The sequence below is a fragment of the Lagopus leucura genome, unplaced genomic scaffold, assembly GCF_019238085.1.
Source record: "Lagopus leucura isolate 7727_CA_CO unplaced genomic scaffold, USGS_WTPT01 Super-Scaffold_100157, whole genome shotgun sequence".
Taxonomy (NCBI): Eukaryota; Metazoa; Chordata; class Aves; order Galliformes; family Phasianidae; genus Lagopus; species Lagopus leucura.
In genome coordinates, this window is record NW_024962334.1 from 35474114 (window position 1) to 35498513 (window position 24400).

At 34.9% G+C, this 24400-nt stretch overlaps 1 protein-coding gene across 1 annotated transcript in view; it reads right to left on the reverse strand.

Moving 5' to 3' along the window:
* ODAD2 (outer dynein arm docking complex subunit 2) overlaps positions 1-24400 on the reverse strand; it is a 72730-nt gene that overhangs the window by 17509 nt on the left and 30821 nt on the right. Inside the window, exons 15-18 of the mRNA XM_042888902.1 lie at positions 22789-23031; positions 17418-17532; positions 3662-3850; positions 2869-3090 (exon numbers count right to left, since the gene is read on the reverse strand). Coding sequence (XP_042744836.1) covers positions 2869-3090; positions 3662-3850; positions 17418-17532; positions 22789-23031 — 769 coding nt within the window. The remainder of the gene's footprint in view (positions 1-2868; positions 3091-3661; positions 3851-17417; positions 17533-22788; positions 23032-24400) is intronic.

The window sequence follows — 24400 nt, forward strand, 5'->3', positions numbered from 1 at the left end:
ATTTCCCATCTTGAATTCAGGGTGATGCCTGTTCCTTACTCTAATGTCTAAAAATTCCCCATGTTCTAGTGTCCCACACATCATTACTTGATCTTTGAAAAAGTTTTACAGTACAGCCATGAATTTTTACTTCAGAAGGAGGAAATATTTTCTGGTGTTTGATAGAAAGAAAGCATTGATTCACCTGTCACATCATAACCATTGTTCCATTCCTAGTCAGAAGAATAGAATGTGGAACTGAACATAAAAGAAAAAACTTCCTTCATTGCCTTTCTAAACTTCCTCCAAAATCATCCTTTTGTCTTCACATACACCAGTGTTTCCATAACTTCTTGCCACTCAGACTTGCATGAAAAAACTGACTGTATATTGGGTGCAGCTACAAATATTTGAGAACTTGAAACTGTTCTTCTTTCACAACTGTGCACATACACCTGTTGTTTTGAAACAAGTGATTAGCAATTATTTTTTGCAGTAGTAAAATATGAAATATGAGAATCTGCCTCTATATATTTTTATTCCTGGTTTCCTAGATAGAACTTTGTGCGTACACATTGTGTAGAGAATGGTCAGAAATCTCATGCGTTGCAAAGGTCTCTGATGAACTGCTCAAGCATTCAGGAGATGTGTTATTCATGCAGAGTAAATGTTTCCCTGAAACATCAGACTTTCTGTGCACTTGAACATAGCACATGAACAAGGGTTGAGGAACATCCAGGATTCAGAATGTATTGCAGCTCGTCAGAGTCACAGTAGCTACTCCATTAATCCAACCAGTCACAATTACTGAAACATTAGATATCTGGTAGAGGGTGAAAAATATCAAAGGAATCCAGAAAAAAATTCCAGAAGTAAAAATAGGATGTGTCATGGAAACTTCTGGACACAATAACCTTTACGTAATTATAAAAGCATGCTCTCAGTCAGCTCTTCACTAGAGAGACTGGGCAACCCTGGGTGCAACTCTGCCCATGGCACTAGATGGAACTAAATGATCTTCAAGGTCTTTTCCAATCCAAGCCATTCTATGGTTCTATGAACCCCTCTTAAAAGTTTGCAATTACCTAGTACATTTGACTGCCTGCTAGCTGACAGTCTTTGATATGGATGGCATCAACCTTCCAACTAGTTTGACTGAAAAAACACTGCCAAACTTCCATTATTTTTTTTTCGGGGGGGGGGCAGCAATAGCTAAACCATCTGGTATATTAGTGCCTTCAAAGGTTATTTTATTTTTACCGCCAGTAAGAAGAATAGGCACTAAAGAACCAGTGTTCCTTTTCCCACCTAACTGTTTGGTTCATGGACACCTCCTAGCTACAAGAAGATTCCATTCTACCAAATGGAACAGCTTATGGCATCAGTTGACAGTGGAGCCTTGGAATATTATAGATGGTATTTCAAATCAACTTAAAAAAAATCCTTCCCAAGACTTTTGTGTAGTGTGACACCTAGCAGGTATAAAGAGCTGCTCCAGGTCCTTCATGGCAAAATGTGGTCATCAGTGTTTTTGTCTTAATACTCTCCATTAATCTCTTAATACTTGATCACATTAGGATGCATTTTAAGGATCTATTAAGGAGCCAGTTTTTTTTTTGCAGTAAGACTGTTTTCCCCTAAAAATTGAGATACTGTGAACTACAGAGGAGAATTAGCAAAACTTTGTAGAATTCTGAAATACTTTGAGGTATGTGGAATAACACTGCATCTCTTAGTCACTTACATTTGAAAACCAGACCTAAAATTCAAGTGAATTGCCTGTTTATGGAATGAATATTCCATTTCTGAATGATAAAGAGTAGAATTCAGACACTTTATCCTACACTTCTCTTTAACTATCTAAAAGCAGACTGATTAAATCTGTTATTCTAACAATATTTCTTCTGAGATGCTCATTTCACAAAGTACACTGAAGAACGGGTGACTGCTTCTGCATAGAAAATAGAAAAGACTAGTATCACAAAAAACCAGCTATTTTCCCTAAGTGGATATGCCACAGGAATGAATCAATAAAATACAGAGAAAAGATGGAGTATACTTCTCCACTATCAAAGGACTGTGGAATTCTGCAAAGTTCAATCCTTATTCTCCATCTGTTAGAAGTCAGATAATCTTGATTACCAAATCACTCAGGTTTGAAGGCTATCTCATCAAGGCTGACCTTCTGCTCAAAGTAAGGTCAGCTTTGAATCCAGAAAAGGTTGCTGATTTCTTTCAAGAGAGGTTTTCAGATTTTCTTGGATGTAGATTCCACAGCCACTGTAGGAAAGTGCTCCAGTGTACCCTCCTGGTGGAATGTTTTTTCCTTATATCTAGCTGGAATCCATCAGTTTCAATCATGTCTTGTCCTGGTATCATGCAATTCAGTAAAGAACCTCTCTTCGTTATGAGATAAAACCTTTCAGAAATCATTTTCACAGAAAAATTCTTTCTGGAACCTTTACAAAATGTTCTCCTGCTGAACTCTTAAAATAAGATTTTTCATTATTGCATGGTTCCAGGTAAACTTCATTTCTTAATTTTAATGTTAAATTTTCCCCAAATCCAGTTACACACAGTGTCTTTTTGCCACAGTGGCCAACTATCCATGCTGTTAAAATACATGAATCAAGCATGCTGATAAAATGCTGAGGTAATGTGACTACCAGCTGAGGTCAAAGTCAAGTGAAGCACTCTAGAAGTGAATGTTGATGTCATAACATCACCAAGCTGTGATAATTTTAGCACTGAAACACTCTTTACTATTTCACTGCCATCGAGCTTTTCTAGGACAAAGCTCAGAATATTTGAGGTACTCTGCAGCATTTAAAAGCTATTTCAAATGAAAAATCTCTTTTACCAAATCAAATAAGAAAATTTCTATCTCACCTTCACCACTCCATTTTCATGCATGGTGATACAGTTGCTGGGATCCTCTGAAAGCTGATACAAAGCCCGAGCTGTAGCTCTATGGACCAATGGATCATTTGACTTCAAGTAGTGTACTAGAGGAGCTACTGCCTTGTTCTCTCCAAAGGTAATTCTATTGTTTCCCCACAGGCAACAGTGAGAAATGGCCTCTGCTAAGTGATGTCTTAATTTGTCATTGTTCTGAAGAAGGTAAAAACATAATAAATTAACAGAAATATAATACAATAAAAAATTTCATAGAAAGCAGAACTGCATTCTCAAACATCTTTAAGTCATCTCAATTTTACTGTAGCACAATTAAGGATTAGAAAGAACTGTGAGACATGGAGCTAGTAGCACTTTATAAGAAGTGCTGCTAATTTTTATATTGTTTTAAACATGCTTTTAGACTGGCTGGAAATTTTATAAGTGTAGCATCAAAATTTAACACACAGCCCTATAATTATGATTCCCTGTGTGTTTCAGATTTATTGCTCTCTCAATTCTCCATGCTTTTTCCATAAAGCAGCTGTGAGAAGCAATAGTCGGCAACAGTGATTATTAAAATGAAGCTCATCTTCCAAAGCAATTTTAGTACCAGCCACAGAGCACTTTCATGTCCAAAATACAGCTCATAGAAGAGGAATTCTATAGCTCTTCCTTATAGCTGCTGAAAAATCTATCACTCTTGTCACAATCTTTTATTTGGATACAATGCAGATTAATGAAAGAAATTCAGATACTTAATACAATATGTTTAGCTGTTACTTACTGTGTTTACTAGTTTAGACAACAGAGGGACAACTCCATGATCTGTTATAACAGCTAAATTTTCTTCATCTTTAGCTATATTTGTAATGGCTGCACAGACACTGGCTAAAACTTCTTTATTCTTTGATTTTAGCAAATTGACTATAAGCTCCAAGCCACCCACAAAGGACCGAACCATTTCCCCTGCATCCTAAATAAGAATAAAAGGAAACATTATTTTAGAATACTGAGTCTATATCATATTAAAATGTTACATACAACAAAGAGACAGCAAAGGGTCAGAAGAATTTTTTAAAATCGCAACTAATTTCTTCACCAAGAAATATGGCTAGATAGGAAAGTCAAACTTTCTTGACTGACAGATAAGAGGTAGACTGTTTACATACCACCACGTAGGCAGAAATTCATTGCCTAAGTAAAGGTATCTAGTGTCATTTTAGATACCATGGGATGTTCTTTATGACCTCAACTTGTCATTCCAAAAAGTATGCAAGTTTCCCATACCTGCTATATTGTATTTCCCAGGATGTGCCTCATATACTCTATGGCATCTAAAACAACAGTAGACACCCTTGTTTAGAATCACAGAATCCTAAGAGTTGGAATGGACATTTAAAAGTCATCTAGTCCATCTCCCCTACAGTGAACAAGGACATACACATCCAGACCCTGTTGCTCAGACCTTGGTCCAGCCTGGCCTTGAATGTCTCCACGGATGGAACAGCCACATCTCTGGGTAGCCTGTTCCAGTGCCTCACCACCCTCACTGTAAAAGGCTTTTTCCTTCCATCCAACCTAAATTTACTCTCTTTAAGTTTAGGCTCTCCTAAATGTCTTCTGTTTCTCACACTTTCTGACAGCTAAGACATAGGAGTGGTAATATTCTTTTCTTCAGTGCTCTTCAGGAATACTTTAAACATATTCAAGAGGAGGTTACACAAGTCATGACAGCAACTGTGAGAGAATCATGTGCGCTTCAGAGTCTGAACAATCAACATAAAATGTAGGTAACAGACACAAATACAAAATTAGAAAAACGTCTTTCTAGATAAGAAATAGAAAAGTAGACATAGAACATCATTATGCCTCCATATAAATTAATAGTGTATCTTAATTGTGAATTTAGGATGCAGATGTGGTCCATTTTTTCCGTCTCAAAAAAATTACAGTAAAATTAGCAAAGATTTAGGGAAAGACAACAAGAATAATCAAAGGAAGGAAACCGCTCTCTAGAAGGAATGATTAATCAACTACAACATTCAAGGCTGTAAAAGTGAAAAATGAGAATGGATATGATAGAAGCGTATAGAGTCTTGAGATGAATAGAAAGGTCATACAGGAAATCTTTCTTCTAAGAGAAAACTGGAAGCATCAGATGAAATTAGTTGACGGCATGTTAGCATAGTTATGATGTTGAAGCCCTTGGAGCAGCATTATAGGAGCTGCTAAAAGTTTCTAAGTTTGAAATTTGCTGGACTAATTCACAGGGAAAAAAATCATTAAAGTTTATTTAGTATAAAAGCATTTCCTCTGATTTTCAAAGTTCAAGGGCCATAGATCTCTCTAAGGTGGGAGAGAATTCTGGGGAGGGGAGCCACTGCTATGAGTTTGCCACATTCTTCTATCTTTATCTTCTATCATTCTTTAGGCATTCCCAATAGGCCAGGATGAGAAACAGAATACTGGGTCAGTGAACCTTTGACCTAACACAGAATTGGCTGTACTTATATTCTTGTGTTTATTAGTTAACTCAAATTAGCAAGCATATATTTACATGTTAATGTGTAAAACAGAAAACCAGCAGTTTTGGCACTGTGAGACTGAGCTAACAGGTATGGAATTCATTTGGTTGCCTCAGGCAAAGAGGAACTGGCAGTTATCTCAAAAGTGGCATGCAGCATGCAGTACTTCATGTACCCTTAAATGCACACAGGATATAAACCTAAGTTTTGTTTAAGCACAAATTCTTAACTGATTAAATTACAGTCACTGACTAATACTGTACAACAAGATCCATTACAGTCCATGAAACTGTCAAAAATGAAATGTCTCTCTATTTCTTTGTTCCACCGTGTATTACTTTAGTCAATCTCTTTTCACATTCCTCCTGGAAAAAAAAAAAAAAAAAAAAAAAGCCAGAATAGCAAAACATCAACTTCTTTAAATGTTTTATAAATATATTTATTCAATCTGTAGTTAATTCTAAGAAGCATTCTGTCAGCGACCTACGAGAGATTCACAGGATGCCTACTTACAAAAAGCCTGAGACACAACACCGTGAAGTGCAGTATCATTTTCAGAAACTTAATTGCAAGCATAAAAATTACCAGAGGTGGGTGGAACATCAAGTGCTTATACAGAGGATACCAAGCACTGCAATATAAGCTAAACAAATCACTACTGTTATCTGAACTGGCCCTTCACTTACTTACATGAGTGAACCTGTATACTAAGCACAGATACCTGATAGTATCACTCCTTAAAATAATCTGTAACCCTGACTTGGTAAATTCTCAACCTTTCAAGTATTGGCGTGGGAAAATGAGCAGTTCTCTTAAAGCTCTTTGGTCAGTGATCACACAAACTAACAAATGACTAAATTTTGGTTAACAAGGATTTCGGTAGAAGCATAAAACCTAACATAACCCGCTGATCCTGAAAAAGATAAAAAGATAAAAAGTCAGAAACTACTGTGGGAAAACCTTCATGTGTTTTTTTTTCTACAGTCATCTAATTTTTATGGAAAACTATTTACCAAAAGTATGCCATTAGTACCCAAATCTGATCCTTCATGAATGGATTAATAACAAGGACACTGTTTTTATAAACAAGTAGAAACCATGGATCTAGTTGAAGACAACTATCAGATATAACTAGAGAGGATTATCTTTGAGAATTCTGTTGATATTGTTCAGACAGGTGGATGTAGTGGATTCCCTTTTGCTGTTTATAGAGATATATTATTGGAAGAGAAGGCTGTTAAAGCCTCAGAGGACATCCAATAAGTACGTAAGCAGGTGGCATTTGATTCTGTTAGTCTGTATTCTGTTAGTCTGGATAGAGATGCTTGAAATATTCTGAGATTAAAATTGCTAGGGCACATTTCCAGGCAGAACCCTTTCCAACTAATAGATCAAAAATACACCTGATGCTGACTTAAGCACTAATCTTGAGCTCTGAGATAAAACACTTCAGTTTCTCAGTATCTGAGAAGTCCCAGTCCTGAAATACATAAATTATGGTATATACTTGAATCTGCAATTTGCATTCAAGCAATCTGAAGTGCTTGGTGCTGCAAGGCGGTGATGGCCAGAGCACTCTATTCCTGAAGAACCCTGGAGTCTAGTTTGAGAGAGCTGAGAGACAACAAATAATACGCACTTTGAGAAGCTAAGTTAAGTAAAGCTGGAGCACTCCAATGGATCTCAACAGTGCTGTTCAACTGAGCACAAAACCTTGCCTTTGGCAGAGCTAGAGTCCCCTTTCTCCCAAGGGGACCTTCAAAACCATTCTTCTATACATTACTGGACTTCTTAGCATAGGCTAGAGATTTGTAAACCTCTAAATAAGAATACTACTTGCAATCATCAGTTGAATGACAATAATACATTTGCAGTATAAGACAAAAATAAGGTAGTGAAGACACATGGATCCAAAGACTGGTGTAAATGAATTCTCTTTAAGAATGCTAACATTAATATTAATTCTAAGAAAGATTTGTAACTATTCTGTGTCTGCTGGGGAAAGGCAGAATCTAAGAGCACTAAGTACATGTTCTTTTGAAAAATTCTCGGTGACATCTTACTGTACACAGGGGCATCAGATGGGCTGGAGTCAAACTGTTATTACACTCAAAGGAGAGTAGAAGTGTCCAGTTAAATGGTCAGAAGTAAATTTGCAGAAGAAATTTTAGTCTGTGCACATCAGTGGTGGAAAATGTGAAAAGAAAGGTCTGCAAGTGGAATTTAATTCATGCATTTTCCTTAAAAGGTCAATAGGAGAACTTTGAAGAAAACAACCACAATCTCTCCTGAAACCTTTCTGGAGTGACAAGTCTTCAGATTTCATGAAAACACAAACACAGACCGTACAAACTTTCCTAGGGCCAGGGAGAGACCTTAACACTAAGAATGGTTTAGATTATATTTATTTCTTTTTCTGGGCTGATTTATGAGCAGAGAAGGGCTCCAACTGTATTGTGCTAGTTTTGCTGAGCAAATCAATCAAATTGCTCATGGACTTATTAAATAAAAATTCCTACTTTTCTAATTCTGGGTTTATACACCAAACAGAACTCTTTCCTGTAATGCTTCCTTTGAACAAAAAGCAAAAGCTGTGGGAAGACCCATAAGGAACACATTTTCCATCACAGGCAAGGCAGTTCCTGAGGCTGGAAAGGTTAAATCCATACAGTTTGACGGTCAAAACCAGAAGCCACAAAATGTGGAGGAAGGATAATATCCAAGAGCAAACTTTAGGCTTAAGTCCCCAAATTAACTGAATGAATAAATAACAGAGTTTCTAACAGATATTAAAAGAGGACTTAGATATTCAAGCAAAATAAGGACAACATATATTTGTGACTCAAAGAAGCAGCTGAAACACAGAAGAAAGAACAGCATTCTGCCAATCCTATTGCCACATGAGCTGAATGTAAAGGGAGGTGGGCTTACAGCATGTTTCCCATGGATATGTAGGATACAGGTCTCTGTATCATCGCTGGTTTATATTATATCTGCAATCACTTGACTAAAAGTGATATTTCTAGATAAGAATGTTTATATCTTACTTGATATTTTAAAACTCGATCAAAAGCTAGAGAAAATGTGAAAAAAAAATCTATAAAGAAATTTCTTACTGTGTGTATCAGAGATCTGAACAGCCAAGTGATTAGATACAGGAAAATAAAATGTATTTTATATTTACTTAAATTCTTTGAAACTTACTACATAGATGTGCATGACCTTGTGTCTAAACATTGACTCAACAAACGAGAAAGGCTTCTGTTCAGCAAATAAACCCTACAGTAATTATCTAAGATTTGTACAGGGCCCAGCTATAAAAGCATACGATATGGCTTTTCTCCATGGTTCCAGTATCCCTGTATTATTTGTGTTCTTTGAAAAAGTTTCAAGAAGACAGAAGATAAACTATCTCCCACTGTGATCAACTAGCAAGTAGATCTTGTATGTTCCTACCTGTATATATTTTCTTTCCAGATGATTAGAAACCTACTTGTTAAACTTCTCTTCTGACAAGATTGTATTTTCCACATTTTGTAAAAGAGTACAGACGTATTGAGTGAATGGAATAATATATAAACAATCCAGAAGTAAAGTAAGTAAGTAAAAGAGGGAGTTTCAATAATTGTCTGTGAAACCAGCTAAATGCAGGGACAGAACTTTCTACCAGTGATGAAAAGCAGAGGGAAACTGCAGAAACCACATGTCAGGAAAGTTTCCCAAATGTGATTGTGGGTGTAGTCTGGTGGTCTGTACAAGACAAAGAGAAAAGCAAGAAAGCAAGAAATTTGAAGAACAATGAGCAGAAAGACGGAATAAAATGAAAGCTTTAAAATCCATTGCTATTTACAAAAATTTTCTTCTTTCAAAGAAGTTTAAACGATGATTTTGACACAATTTAGCAAAACCATAGTTTCACTTTGTACAGTAAATTTCCACTTTCTTTTCTTCTACTGCAATGTCTATGTATAATACACAGTCTCCATAATTTAAAGACATTGTCATGTGAAGAAATTATACAAAGCTCTGCTTGTGATTGCAGGGGTCTGGACTCAATTCTTTTGAATTTGTGTTCGAGTATAATTTCATTAATGGTCAGGTAACTATTCACACTAAAAAGTCTAAACAAATTCCATGATTTTTGTTTCCAAATCAAATAGTTACCTCAGGCATTTTCATCTGCATTTATTTTTGTAACATAAGAGAAGAAAAATCAGATATAAAATGTTTTTGGAAATTTTTTTTTGTTCTTTTGGGTTCAGGTTAAAAAAATAGCAACCTTTAATTTCCACCTTTAAAAATAATCAAAGAACAGCTTTGATGTGAGCTTTAACTCAAAGAGATAGTCATTTCCAGATATTTGTGTGTATTAAGCTTTCGTATTTACCTGTAGTCCTTAAAACTCACTGCACAAATGTACATGGCATTGTTTCAAAGTCTGGGCTGTACAACTAGCTTAATATCAGATAATGACATTTAAGAAAGACATTTAAAGAAACAATAAAAATATAAAAAAACATAGGCAAAAACATTGTACTGTACCAGCAGGAAATATCTTCATTTAACATCATCAATACTACAAGTTTCAATGCAAAATTTAATCTAATGTAACTGATACAAAAAAAATTTGGTTTGTTATACTACTTTTTAAGTGGTTGGAAAAGATAGGAGGAGATAACAGGATTTTTTATTACTTCACAAGACCACATCCTTCTTCTAACTACTGGGCAGCAACATTTTTGTTCTCAGAAAGTAGGATAAATATTATTTCAATGATGGATTCAAAGAGAGGAGTTTGCAATTTCAAGAAGTTAAAAAAAAATAAGGAATAGCTGGCATAGATACTGAGGACAGCAAGTTACCTGCCATGCTAGTAAAAGGTTCATCCTCATACTCTTTAATCACATACTTTCAGCATGATCACTATCAAAATTTAGTTAACTTTCCCTGCTAAGAAAATTAACTGTTTCTATTCAGATATTTTTACTTTGGCTTCTGCCAAGAGCAGACATACTGTGAGATAGACAATTTTTCTTAATTTTTTTTTTTAATTGAGAGCAGAAAGCACTACAATATTTGCAAAAAAGATTTGGAAAAATCATTTGATCTTTGCAATACTTATGCAAGAAGAACGCTGGGGATTTTTATCTTCTCTTGTTATCATATTATGCATGTTTTGTTTTGTTTTGTAGTTATTTCATTAAATAAATAAAGTTGATCAGCCTCAGTCGAGACATACAGTACTTGAACAGGCACTACTGAATACTTTTGTAATTTGATTCCGTTCTTATTTCTTCCAAAATGAATACTGCTTTCTCTATTTGAAAGATTTAAAGCTAAACTGTATTAAAAAATTCATTGTGTTTATCTTTAAAAATACTCCACTTGAAAGTTAAATGTTTCTCCATTAAAAACAAGTAGCATTTCACTCTTAGAACATCATAAAAAGCTTAAGGTGTCACAACTGATTTGTCAAATTGAAATGCTTTTGCCCAAAAAAGTGATGGTATGGCTGTGTAAATAAACTTTAATTATCTAGAATCATCTTTGGTCTACCTTCACTTTATTGAAGGAAGCAGTCCATTTCTATCCCCTGTTGCCAACTGAACTACTTACCATAATGCAAAATCAACTTAAGATTAAAAATAAAGGAATGCAATAGATAAATTTCTACAGTACAACTGTTCAGTGGAAAAAGGAAATACAACTTACATATGAATATTTCTATTCATTTTTCAAATTAAACATAACAGTAATATTAATTCAAATGATTTTATATTTAAATATTAATTTTATTCCAGTCTGTAGAGCTGCATGCTTCCACTGTAGTAGAACAAAGAAAAATCTCTTGCAAGATGAGACCATTTTACTACATCTCACAACTCCTCTCTAGAATGCAATCTTGTGAGAAAGTAACAGCAGACTGTCAAAATATATTTTTCTGATCTCTTTACATCTCGGAAGCAGCTGATGTCAGAGAAGGCTTAGTGAAGAGAAGGCTGACACAATTAGTAGTATCAATGTTGCTCCAGAATAGGATTAAAAGTAGCTCGGAAGAGCAGAATAATCTATTTCTGGTTCTCCAGGGATAGGATCATTTCACACCTAAATATTTGGTGGGTATATTGCTATTGATAGTTTAAAGAAACAAAGGTAAAGTCTATTAGCCAAGTATACTGGCCAATAAAGCATGCAATGCTTGTTCTCTAAAAGTTAGTGGGGAAAGGATTTTCATAGTCTCTCACAAAATTTATAAAGTGCTTTTGTCTATTTCTTACTTTTCAGCCTAGCAGACTACTTCTACTCTTCCTCTCCTCCTCCCCTTCACTCCTCACAACTCTCAGTCTCATGTAAATGCCAAATCCTATTTTTCTTTTCACAGAAGAAGTTAAACTACTAATATCAGAGTCCTTTGAGGCCACAGTGGCAAAAAAATCATGATTTGCTTTAGATTATTTTGAAAAGTGTTATAATAATGGAAGCATGAGAAACTGATGACATTGAATAATTGAAAAAACTAAACATTGTGTCCATTGGATTTGAGTTGAACTGAATCCAAGTAAGTTCTCAAAACATTGAGTCTAAGTGTCTAAGTAAACTTCTTCATATAATTATAACATACTTATGAAATACTGGTGGTAATGTGGGTTAATACTGTAGTGTTACAAGACAGTAATATTAGAATGTTCCAAGGACAGTTTAGCAAAACAATCAATGCACTGACCACACAAACAAATGAATTGTTATAACAATTACTGTTTGTGTCGTTGCAACTCATGGCATGGTTCCATAGATTAGAGTGGTATTTGAGAAGGCAATCATATCATATTTTACCAATTACAATTACAGACCACTAAGAATCTGAGTGAGCAACATGAGGCATAATATATAATTCAGTCAAAAGCTTCTGGACTAGATAAAATGATTGCTTGAAATGGTCTGGTTTGTATTATGCAGCAAATGAGACACAATGATCTCCATGCTCTTTTTTTTGCCTTAAAATCTACAGCAGTCCCATGTGGTAAGTGAGGGGGTAAAGACAGAAAAACGTGAGATGGACAAGGATAAGCAGAAAAGAGATTAAAAAAAGACTGGGAGGAATATGAGCTTTAAGCTTTTTATAGATTTTTAAATCTGATTAGCAAGTCTAATTTAAAAGTACAGAAGCTACATGACAAGCTGTTGACTAGTATATGTATCTATTATAAACTAAGCTACAAGGAAAACTGGTCGAATATTTTCCAGTGGAATAGTATTCCATCAGAAAATGCTAATGGAATGGAACCAAAACCTACCATAAGAACACGACTTCTTGAAAAGTTTTGACAGAAACCAGGCATAAAGGCAGGCTAAATTACCAACGTGCCTCTTCATCTTTCTCTTGTCAGCCAGATGGCTGGTGAATAGCCTGCCAGGCTTCTGGTTTTCACAGAATCCCTGACTTCTTGCCCAAAGAGCTGCCAAACAGCTGGAAAGCCAGGACTCCAGGAGCTCCTATGCTTTTTGACTCCTTAAGTTCTTCAAGCTCTCACTCAGCTTCTTTGAATGGAACTTCACATCTGAGTCTCCCCAGTGAAAGAGACATGGGTTATGCTCTTAGTTTCCTGTTACTTCCCAGCTTTCAAGGTTGTGTTTTACATGAATTGGGCTCCTAAGGACCTCAGGGCAATTTATGGGAGTCCCTTCAAGATCTCTAGGATATGTCTACTGGAACCCAAACTCTGTGATGATTGGTTCATTAAACTTCTATGCAGCTTGTAGCAAAAGTCATTGAAAAGGTTGGTTCTTCATGCCCTCAGCAAGAATGGCAGCCAACTGTGAGCTCACCAAGTTTGACTTCGTAGACATCCTATATCTCCAAGGACTCTGTTTTTCTGGAGTGGCAAGCTAAAAATTCCTCTTTGTCTCTCTTACAGTAACTTTTGAAGTTCAGTTCATAGGAATAGTTTAGAATTTGGAAAGTCTACATTCCGATAATACAGATTTTAAAAGCATTTAAATGAGGTCAAATATAGAGTAGATACAAATGACATTAAAGTATCATAATGGCTAGAGAGAGAAATTGGAAAATTGAGAGAAAGGACTAAAGAGCATTATTATGAACTGCTGAGGTTTCTGTATATGAATGTATGAGGCAGAGCAACAAAAACAAAGAAACTGGAAAATGCTGTACATACTCAAGCAGGGAACTCTGACATAGGTTTAGCAAAAGAATAGTATGTTAACAGCGAAATATAGATACAATTTTTAAAATATAAGCACAAGAACAGCAGTTTGCATAATGGAGAAATCTTCATACAGAAGTTATTGATCAGTAAATTGTGTAAAAAAAATCAACCTTATTAATATAGAACAGTAAATAATTTTAGCATTTGTTAAATATCAGAACACCAAGTTCAATTTGCAAGTTCAACTACATTTCTTTGTTATTCTAATAGAGAAATGTCCTTCCTGATTTTATACATGCAGTTACATTAAAATTTCAGTAACAAGAAAATTTTATATAAGAATCCTAAATAGGATCTAAATAGTCATCTGCAGCACATTTTCAACCTGTAGTTTAACTTCAGATCACTCTTTCCAGAGTGTTTCCCTGTGTTCAGGAAATACACAGTAATCTTTATATGTCCAATGGTCCTCCATCACACCCATGAAATTCCACTGTTGGGCTGAAAAGGAGCCAATAGCATAGGGGGAGAGGAGGAAATCACACTTTACTAGAAACAGGAGATAGTATTTTACAAGTACATTTTAAGAAAATAAAATTAAAAAAGATTCTTTCTCTCTTCCCTCAAATCAAAATTCTCAGACTGTTTACTTAAATTATTTTGACAGACTTTACACATACCTTATTTCCTGAAGTTCCTTAGGAGAACCTTTACAGTTGTAGTCAGAACAAAAGTTAGAATTTAAACTTAAGAAAGCTAACAAGCAAACACAGAAAAAAAGACAGAGAAAAGGATGTGCCTGACAATTAACTGTTTGCACCCAAAATTCTGTTAAGTACAATGAATGAAAATAACCTCTAAATAACATGTCTTTTTGTTTTTATTTCAAAGCATGCTATTTAAAGGTTAATCTGTGAGGAAATTGGTATTCCTATACAAACTTAATTTGGTAGTGCTCCTATTTCTGGCAAAATATCTTTGAATTCTATAATAGCCTAAATAACATCTTTGTACAGTTTCTCTCAGTTTTTCTGTCTGGGCTGATGTGCATGGGGACAACACTATGAATACTGTTTTTCAAAGTAGCATCATAACCAAGTATTGCTGTTCCAACATCAACAGAGTTGAGTAGACTTTTCTTAGCAATTTTTCATAATCATTTGTGTTTCTTGGATGGTGCACTTATACTTTACCAATGTGCCTGCAGTAGTAACCTTTCCTTTTGGAAGTAACTAATTAATAAGAACCTGCTTCTATTACAATAATTCACTTGAAAAAAAAATGACAACTCTTTTTAAAGAAAAGTGTACACTAATTTATCCAAAATTACAAGTCTTTTTTTTTTTTTTTTTTTTTTTTTTTTCTAAGTCTCACAAATAGCACTGACAAGGGCAGAACAGATTTTCTCAGGAGAGTTCTACCCCCTAAACTATGTCACTGGCAATCTACCTTCAGATTTTCACTCGACAAACAATTCTGAAGACTAAAAATTTTTAAAACTAGCGCTGGCTATCAAAAGTGAGGATGGGCCAATATTATGACAGGCAGAGTTGTAACAATTTATGTACTGTAATGTATAATTTAATCCTCTATTTTAAAAGTCTTCAGTCTGTCACAGACCAAATATCACTGCGCTAAATCCTATTGATGTAATAAACAATATCACTTAGCTACAACATATGGATGCATTCAACAACGTTGCCAATCAAATTCTATGATGCTATTCCATAGGAAGTACTCTGAACCAGTTATTGTGAAGTAACTGGTAATTCATATAACCTAGACCCACAGGCACTTAAATTCTCCTCCCTTGTTTTCTATTAACTTTGTGTCTAGCAACGGGCAAATTATTTAGATCCAAATGCCCAAAACTATTCTTGAGATTTCAGGACTGGGCATTTTTTGACTTTGTACGTTCTAATTGTAAAACAGAAATGGTGGATTTTCTAATTTTGAACAGTCTGTGGCAAGATTAAGTGTGTGAGATACCTGTGTACTCATATTATGACAATAAAAGGCTGAAAGCTACTTGAAACATGCTTTGCAGTTTCAAGTACAGCCTTGGAAAATCCAGAAAACCCATAACTCATTTGAAGTCATATGCTTATTTCTACATTTGAATCAAACATTGCATAAACCAGACTGTGCTTTTTGGAAGACCGTATAAACTGTTGAATATTATTAACTGTGAATGAAGATGAAAATTTAGTTTAGATAGAAATAGTCACTGTATCCCCACAGTTTGGCTACAGTTGTCATTTTATACATATTTCTTCCCATTTAAAGTCAGAGGACAGGGTTTTATTGGAAGATTTGTTTCAGTGTGCCACTCTGCCTCGGTCTCACACAAAGAAGTCTTTGTGAGGTTGCAGATTAGCATTTGGGCAGGCAGCCAAGAGAGATGAAAGGAGAGTGGCTACACTAAGGATGTACATGGCTTACACTCATCAAATACCCGGAGCAAAAAACAGAGAGAAACAGCCCACATCGTCTGTAATTTCAGTTGCTATACTCTATTCCTCTAGTTTCTGAAAAAGCATTTTTAGTGACGCTCTAGGAATGCATAGTTCTACTCTGACACTGTAGGTCACAGAGTTTTATATATAATGAGTATTGCCTAACTAACGAGATAAAGCAGTATCTTAACATTTAGTTACAGAAATATCATTTACAAAAGAGGCAGATATGGCCATACTTTGACAGAAGAGACACGTATACAACCCGCCATTAGGTAATGTAAAACTTTTATACTAGAATGTATGTTACAACAACAACAACAACAGAAGATAATTCAGAATAATCAGGAGTTTGGAAAGTGGCAATTGAGGTATCATTGTAAAAATCGTTTTGAAGAAATAGAAACTGTGTAAGTTATAAAGATCACAAGCAAATGTCCTAGAAATGCCTTCATCTATATAGCTATACCTATATCTATTTATATAGGTAAATAGCAACCACACAGGCTCAACTCCGAACAGGAAACACTACCTGCAGAGGATGGTAAGGATAACACTACTTTGAGTGAATTTCCATTCTTAACATAGTCACACTGCAAATAACAGATAGAAGAATATGTATGTGTGGTACAGTAGAGAGAAAATGAAAAAGTTACATTGAATAGATAATTGAATCAGAAATTGAAGATATTGCTGTACAAAGATCAATGTTAGTATTCCATGAAACTAATGAGAGACAAAATCTTCTGCATTTATTTTACCAATTCATTGAAGATGAGCTAGAGATTATACACACCATTTTATCTGTGTGGGAATCAACACAAAATAAATGAATAGCTCAGTCTTCTGTGCACAACTGACTTGCACAACAACCACTATTCACAACTGGCACTTTTTGTTGGCAGTCTGAACAGAAAATCTAAGGATTACATTGGCAGCAAGTCTGAAATATGCTCTGAAACCAAGAGGCAGTCTCTTGAGAATACAGCCGAAGTACCTCATAGCGGTGAACTACAACTACCTGCACTATTCATAGATCATGAGTAAAAGCTTTCTGTTTCCAGCACTGTCAGATCGACTTTTTCAGCATGCTTTGTTTGGGAACAGTAAGTTTGGATCCTTCTTAGTTATTAAAATATATTTTCTAAATACACTAAGAGCTTTTAAGGCAAAACAGAATGCTTCTCTCTGGTACAAAATAAGTGCTAGATGGAGGACTTCTGCTGCATTTAAAAAATTATTTTACCAAATATTTAAAGCAGAGAAATTAACAGAGAGTAAGTATAGTAAAAAGTAATACTTTGCAAACAGCAAAGTATTGCTAGAAGTCATCTATCTAAATACAACCATTATATCTGACTATATATGTAACAAAACTATTACTTTCTCACCTTGGCATTTTCAATGCAAGGACAAATAGCCCAAGCTGCATTTGCTTGAACATCTGGATTAGGATTTTTCAGCAATGACCATAACAAACGAACTCCATCTAAACGGTCAATTATCCTATTGCAGAAATAGAACAGAAAAAAAGAGGTATTTAATTATGGAGTACACAATGTTCAATTTTAACTTATGTTTGTTTGTTTGTTTGTTTGGAAAATTGCTTTAAAAAGTATTGGTATGGCTTTCCTTAGCATACTATTTTGCTTTACATGAGTGCTTGTGTTTTATTGTCAGTTGATTGCCCTTAACATATACAGTAGGCATTTCTTGCTATTGAAGATGAGTGTGTACAAATTATGTTAAGATAGAATACATTTTCTAAATCTCGTGCATCTTGTTTACATTTTTCTCAGTACTGTGACGTGAAATGCTTACAGAAGATAAATGAATTGCATTATTACCAGAACTCGCATAAAAGTAAAAACAAGCATGTGACTTTTTAATGATCTGCATGCAAAGTAGAATCCGAATTCAAGCATACTGGCTTCTTTCACGTAGTAACAAATACTTTCCAAAACAAATATTTATGCCCAAAATATGTACTTAACTTTTTATTCAGTCTATGCTTAATGTATTTACTTTACTGTACAACATATTTCAAAGTTCTATGTTACTAATCTAGCATTAGAAATTAAAATGGTCACACCACACTGCATCCTTTGTGGGTTGTGAATAACGTGCAACTTGTTTCCCAGGTATTCCTCACCAACAAGACTAACACTGAACACTATGTTATAATTACTTAAATGCACTGAAATCAAAGTATCTTCACGACTAGCTGAATTATCATCAGAATCATCACTATGCCATCTGTTTAATGTTTACATAACAATCAGACTTGGGATCATAGGGTCCAGAGAGTACCTTAAAAGGAAATGAAGGTCAAACAAAACTTAATAGCCTTTAAAAACTTACTTTTCTTAAGAAGATATATTAAACCCAAAGCAGATGAGTTGAAGATAGAGAAGAAAAAGTGTACTTTGGTTTTCTAACTTCAAAAGTAAAAAATCTGCTGTATACATGGAAGTCTACATCTTTAATTGTAAATACAAAATAAGAGAAATAAAATACGATTTACTTCTAAAAACATCACATAAAACATCTAACCTGTGTTCACTATATGTATATTTGCCAAGAAATTTCAAAACTAATTATCAAACTACTTATGCACTCAATTCTACCATCATTTGAAAGACAAAAATATAGTTAAGGACGTGAACTCTGTCTACAGTAACCAGGGACTTCATTTGAAACATTTTTGTCCAAGCTGGTTAAAAAAATCTTTGTTTTCAAAACAATGACTTTTTGCTCAATAGATCAGTTAAGCTGATGAACTATTAATTTTTAAGACCTGATAATTTTAATGCAGCTTATTATACATACTCAGCTCCAAATCAACTGCATATCATTATTTAAAGGGAAAATTCAGAAACACAACAAATTAGAACAGCATGAGCACAAACCATACAATAACACATACATGTTCAGAGTAAGGATGACTTCAGTAAAAACATCCAAACAAGCTCTTAAATCCCTGTGCTTTCAAGCAATTTTTAATAATGCTTTCCTGTAATTTCAGAAAATAGAAATACTTTTTTCCCATATTGGAAAAAAATCCAGAAGTCTATCTTCATGAGTCGAGCAGACTACTCACCATTTACCAACATGCAGTACTTCTTCCCAAGAGGAACTAAATATGAATTACTCAACTCCAATCAGTATATAAAAATCAAGCAATAGAAGCCAAATGCTGAGCACAGATTTTTCAATCATGTTTAAGAAAATAATCTCAGGGATGGTTTATCTTTCCTTTTCTTCTCTTTTTTTCAAAGCCTTCTTCTCAATATAAAATTTACTTTTCGGTTTTTTTATCTTTTCTTCACCTTTCCTACAGTTCCATTTGTGAAGAAATTTCTTGCTTTCAGTTGAAGACCAGAAAGAGAAGTTGTTTTAGACCCAATGGAAAAGTCAATCAAAGTAGAAACATTTATGTCATTATTATAAGTAACTGCTTTCCTTTTCTTCAGTATAAGTAGTAACAACACATGAACATGCAAGTCTCAAAATCAAGAGCCCAGATTCGGAACTACCATGGTTTAACACAACTAAAGCTTCTCAGAATAAACCTGCGTCTCTCATTCAAAATTATGACATCTTGTCATAGACTGATAATTGATACTATTTAGAATAAGGTGTAAATTATTCTGCACCTCAAAAAACCTAATATGTGATTGTATTGGTAGGTGGACGCAGGTGGAGTGAGGAGGTGCCCCTGTCGTGCATTCTGGTATCAGTCAGACATGATGAGAGCAAAGGTGAAGGGATACGGCTACTACTAATGTTTTCAACATCACTTTTTCAGCAGATTAATTACAGGGCATGTGAGCAAAATACTTTTCTGGCTTCCACACAGAACAGTTTATGTACTGTGAATATAGAATACACCTTAAGGGCAAATAATTTTAATGAAATTAATGCCATTCTTAGACTACTTGAGTGCCTAGATGACCCTCTGAGCAATCTCAGGTTACTGTGAATTGCTATTTGCTACTTGATCAGTGCAGGTAGTTCTACAAGATAATTTTTTGAATGACTTTCACTGGCTGTTTGCAGATGAAAGTTTAGTAAAAGCTTTTTTGCATCATTTCATTTCAGAAACTTGATGTCATAGCCTCACTGAACATTGTGATACATCTATGCAAAAAAAAAAAAAAAAAAAAAAAGGGTCACAATTCTCAGAATTTATGTTGCTTTATAAAATACCTGAAACTAACTAAGCTGCTGATTTGATATAGTTCTCTTCAGAACTCAGATTTAATACTGAGCATTTCCTGTAGAAACGTCAAAATGAATGGTTGAATACACATACACACGCATAGCCTACACGTCTGTTTGTCATATCTACCATCTTTTTCTGTTACAGTATTATTTGCCAGATCTTTTGAGAACTCTAGCACTATAGCCTGCCAATCTAGACCACAAATACAAATGTAAATAAACAAAGTTATACTGACTGTATTGTGCTCACTGGAAAGATTACAGGGTCTGGTAGAATGTAATCTTGTCTTTTCTGAAACCACAATTTAGCATGTTTCTTAAAACTTTCACTATTTGCTATAGGGTGCTTTGTACCAGTGAGTCAAACTCCATCTGTCTGGCTAAAATATAGTGCTCACCAGAATGTCATATATTTACCTGTATTTTTTAAATAGGACTTAATGACTGGAAAGCTGTTTATCTGATCTATATCATAAAGCTGTAGCAGCATTTGTTTTCAAAGTAGGAATATGTACATGCTACTACACACACACTATCAAAATATATAACCTTAACTTGTGGTCCATTATCCCCTTCAAGGATGTGGCATCACAGAAACACATCACATCCAGTACTCAGAACTTGAGCACCCACGAACCAACCAGTGTTCAATTCTGGAATTCATGTCATTTATTTATTTATCGAATTGAGCAGAAACATATAAATGTTTCTTGATGTTAAAAAAATTCTCAGAAACAAAAGTCTTAGTCCCCAGTTCTGCAATTGGGACAAAATGGTATTACAGACTATTTATACTCCTTGTATTTGGCCACTTACTCTTCTCAAAAAAGAGAAAAGGGGTCTGTATGAAAAGCTACAGCTTCAATTCCTTCTATACTGGTCTAAGGAGAAGGAACAAGAAACAGGTAGTCTTTGTTTCTAGGGGGAAGAAATTGAATACCTTAACTCTGCTAGAGGCAGAGCAAAAACCAAACAAATTATTTAGATGTGAGTAATTGTACTGACATCAGTGTCTGAACTAAGTGTTGTTTAAATATTTTCCTCGATCAGGATCAAAGTTGTCCTCACCTGGTTGAATCATATTTCTGATAAAGACAGCATTATCTTTTCTAGTGCTACAAGTCTGAACTTCCGCTACAATACTTCCAGTAAATATCACAGTCTTGCTTACGTGAGCAATTTTTGTGTAATGTATTAATTAGCATATTTTGCTCCTGGACTAAGATCTTCCTTATTCATTAATGTTATAAAATATTTTTTAAAAACAAACAAGCAAGGAACAAAACTTTTTCAATGTTGAGAACCTTCACTAGAGAATTTTTTCATATGAACTGAATTCAACATTTGAATCCTTCACCAGCTCTTGGCAAACTTTGAAATTTCCTCCCAAACAACCTGCACTCTCTCCTCCTGAAAAACAAGCTGGACTTTGTTTTATCACAATTTTAGCAGCAATTTGTGTTATTTTTGGTGCTTATACTGACCGCATTCCAGTGTGAAGCTATCCATACTGGATAATAGAAGTGATAGTCCTGAGTCTGAGATTTCATAATATCAATTTATATTTGAAATTTCTTTGAAATTTCTCATTTGATTTGCAGCGTTAATTTTGGTAACATATTCCTGTAGAGGTAGAAGTTTAGTATTCTTCATTTGAGATATGTAGTGAAGATTTTTTGATTTACATGCACTTTTACACTACATGGCTGACAGTTTGCACAACCCATGTTTACAGTTGTGTACCATCTATCCTTTTGCCACTGGGTGACAGCCAAAGCATGAAAACAAACACCCTATTCAGGAAAAGAATTCCCTGCACTGCTATATGAATATCAAGTGAATTATGCAAATCAGATCAGGAAGAGCTTACTAAAACTTTCTTTCTGATCTTCCATCTGTGTAAGGAGGGAAATATGCAGAGAATCTTGAGGTAAATATCCCTGCTAGGGAACAGTAAGCACAGTAAATGCCCACCACAACTTTTAACTGGAATGCTTAATCATAAAAGTCAAGAAACTTTGTAAACTTTCCTTCTGAAATGGCTTTCTCTAATTTAGGAAATTATTTATTACAATACGATAACAGTAGGATAGTAGATAGTCCATCAACTGCCTGAGTTAAACTCCATGAACTGTAAATATCTTTTCAAACATTTACTACATGAACTAACTATTCTGTGATTGCAATGCCATAAAATTCCATTTGAACATAAGAAAAACAAAACAAAACAAAACAAAACTATCTTGCATTGAGGAAGTTAAAAAACTGGAGAAGGTTTCCCAGAGAAGCTGCTGAGTCTCTATCCATGAAGATATTCATCACCTGACTGGATGTGATCCTGGGCAACCTGCTTTAGGTGTCTATGCTTGAGCAGGAAGGGTTGACTAGATGATCTGAATAGGCCCTTTACAACCACATTGGTTCTGTGATATCTGATTACTGAGATACATCTTTTTCTACCTTTAATGTTCACCCAAAAATATTAACAATGTCTTTCAGTAATTATTTTTTCAGTATTTAAAAATATGAATAGCTTACATCATATTCTCAGGTTCTGTTGCACAAGCTCCCACTGCTTTCGTGACATTCACAAGTAATGCCTGATTAGTTCCAGTAAGTAACTTCACTAGGGGTGGTATTCCACCACATTTACGGATAATTGATCGATTTGCTGGTTCTTGGCAACATTCCCCCAGTGCTCCAACAATATTTACAAGAACTTCTTCAGGTTGATCAGTGAGCAGTCCTACCAAAGCTTCTGTGACTTTATATTCATGAAATCTAGACAACAGCAATAAAAACAAAGTTGTTATTTTCAGAGTGTTACCATTGTAAGGTAATCCTAAGGAAGTTATCTTGCAGAACAAATCACAGTACAGGTAAAACATCCAAATCAGTTATTGAAAGGTTGACATACAGCACCACTTCTTATTTTACATTTTTTAATATATTTCTCTGATTTAACTTTCTGAGAATCTACAGAGTCATTTGAGGGCTGTTTAAAACTTAACATATAGACGCAATATCTATCACTAGCTGAAAACACTGAAAGACTGGCAAGTAAAGTGGCATCCTAATTTCCAGTTCTTTTTCCTGCCATATCAACAACAGCTCAAGCAGGAGTATATGAGACTCTCTTACACTTCACTGGAGCCAAAGGACCACCCTTACTTTTCAATAAATGTTAGTCTCACAAGTTCTATATCTTGCTCAAGCCTAATATGTGCATTTTCTTAATTCTGATTTTTTAGATTCTGATGGCATATGTACAGCAGTTACAATAGAAGTAAGTTTTTCCAAGCTGGTTTCAATATAACAATTAACGTAATCCAGAAAGGAGAAACTCCTTTTTCATGATTTGCTTGTTTTTTATATACTTTAACTTAAAGAAAAAATCTTTATTTGTTCAATTTAATTTGGAAATGTCTCTTTTTTTCTTTTTTTCAAGAGGAGACATCCATAGCATGAAAAAAAAGAAAAAAAAGCAACAAAGTAAGTGAAAAATTTTAAATATTTATTTCTCTGGCTACTTTATCTTTGTTGCAGATTAATTGCTTCATAGGTGAAATAATACGAGCAGGCTCTGAGATGGACAGGCTACAGACTGACGGAGTTGCTGGCTCGGGCCATCTTGTGTCCAGAAGCAGTACGGCTGCTCGCACACTAATGAATCTGAGCTAGTCATGCCCAGGCACCTGTATCAGCTCACTGCTGAGTCAGCACAACTTCTCAGCAATTTATTTCTTGTAGAGGAAGTACTGCAGAGTAGTCTGGAGATAATTATTAAGTGGTCCTGCAGGAACCAGTCAGCTTTGCTAGTTCTAGCTTCGTGCCAAACTCAAGTTCATCCCTCCAGATCTACTCTGTGTTTTCACAATATCCTCCCTCACTGTTCTGCAGTGTACTCCCATCCTGACTTCAGATAGGATTTACTGCTTCAGACTCAGCAGTACATAATACATCAATTCAGCACAAGTCTGGAGCAACGCCTGACTAGTAACCTTCACAGAGCTTCATGCCCTTGTGAAGATACATGAGTAACCTGGAAAAAATCTGTTTGAATTTTCACAGAATTATTGGCAATAGCTACACTAATTATTTATTTAACAGGCAAAGGCTCATTCTGTAGCCTTGAGGACAAGAAGCACAA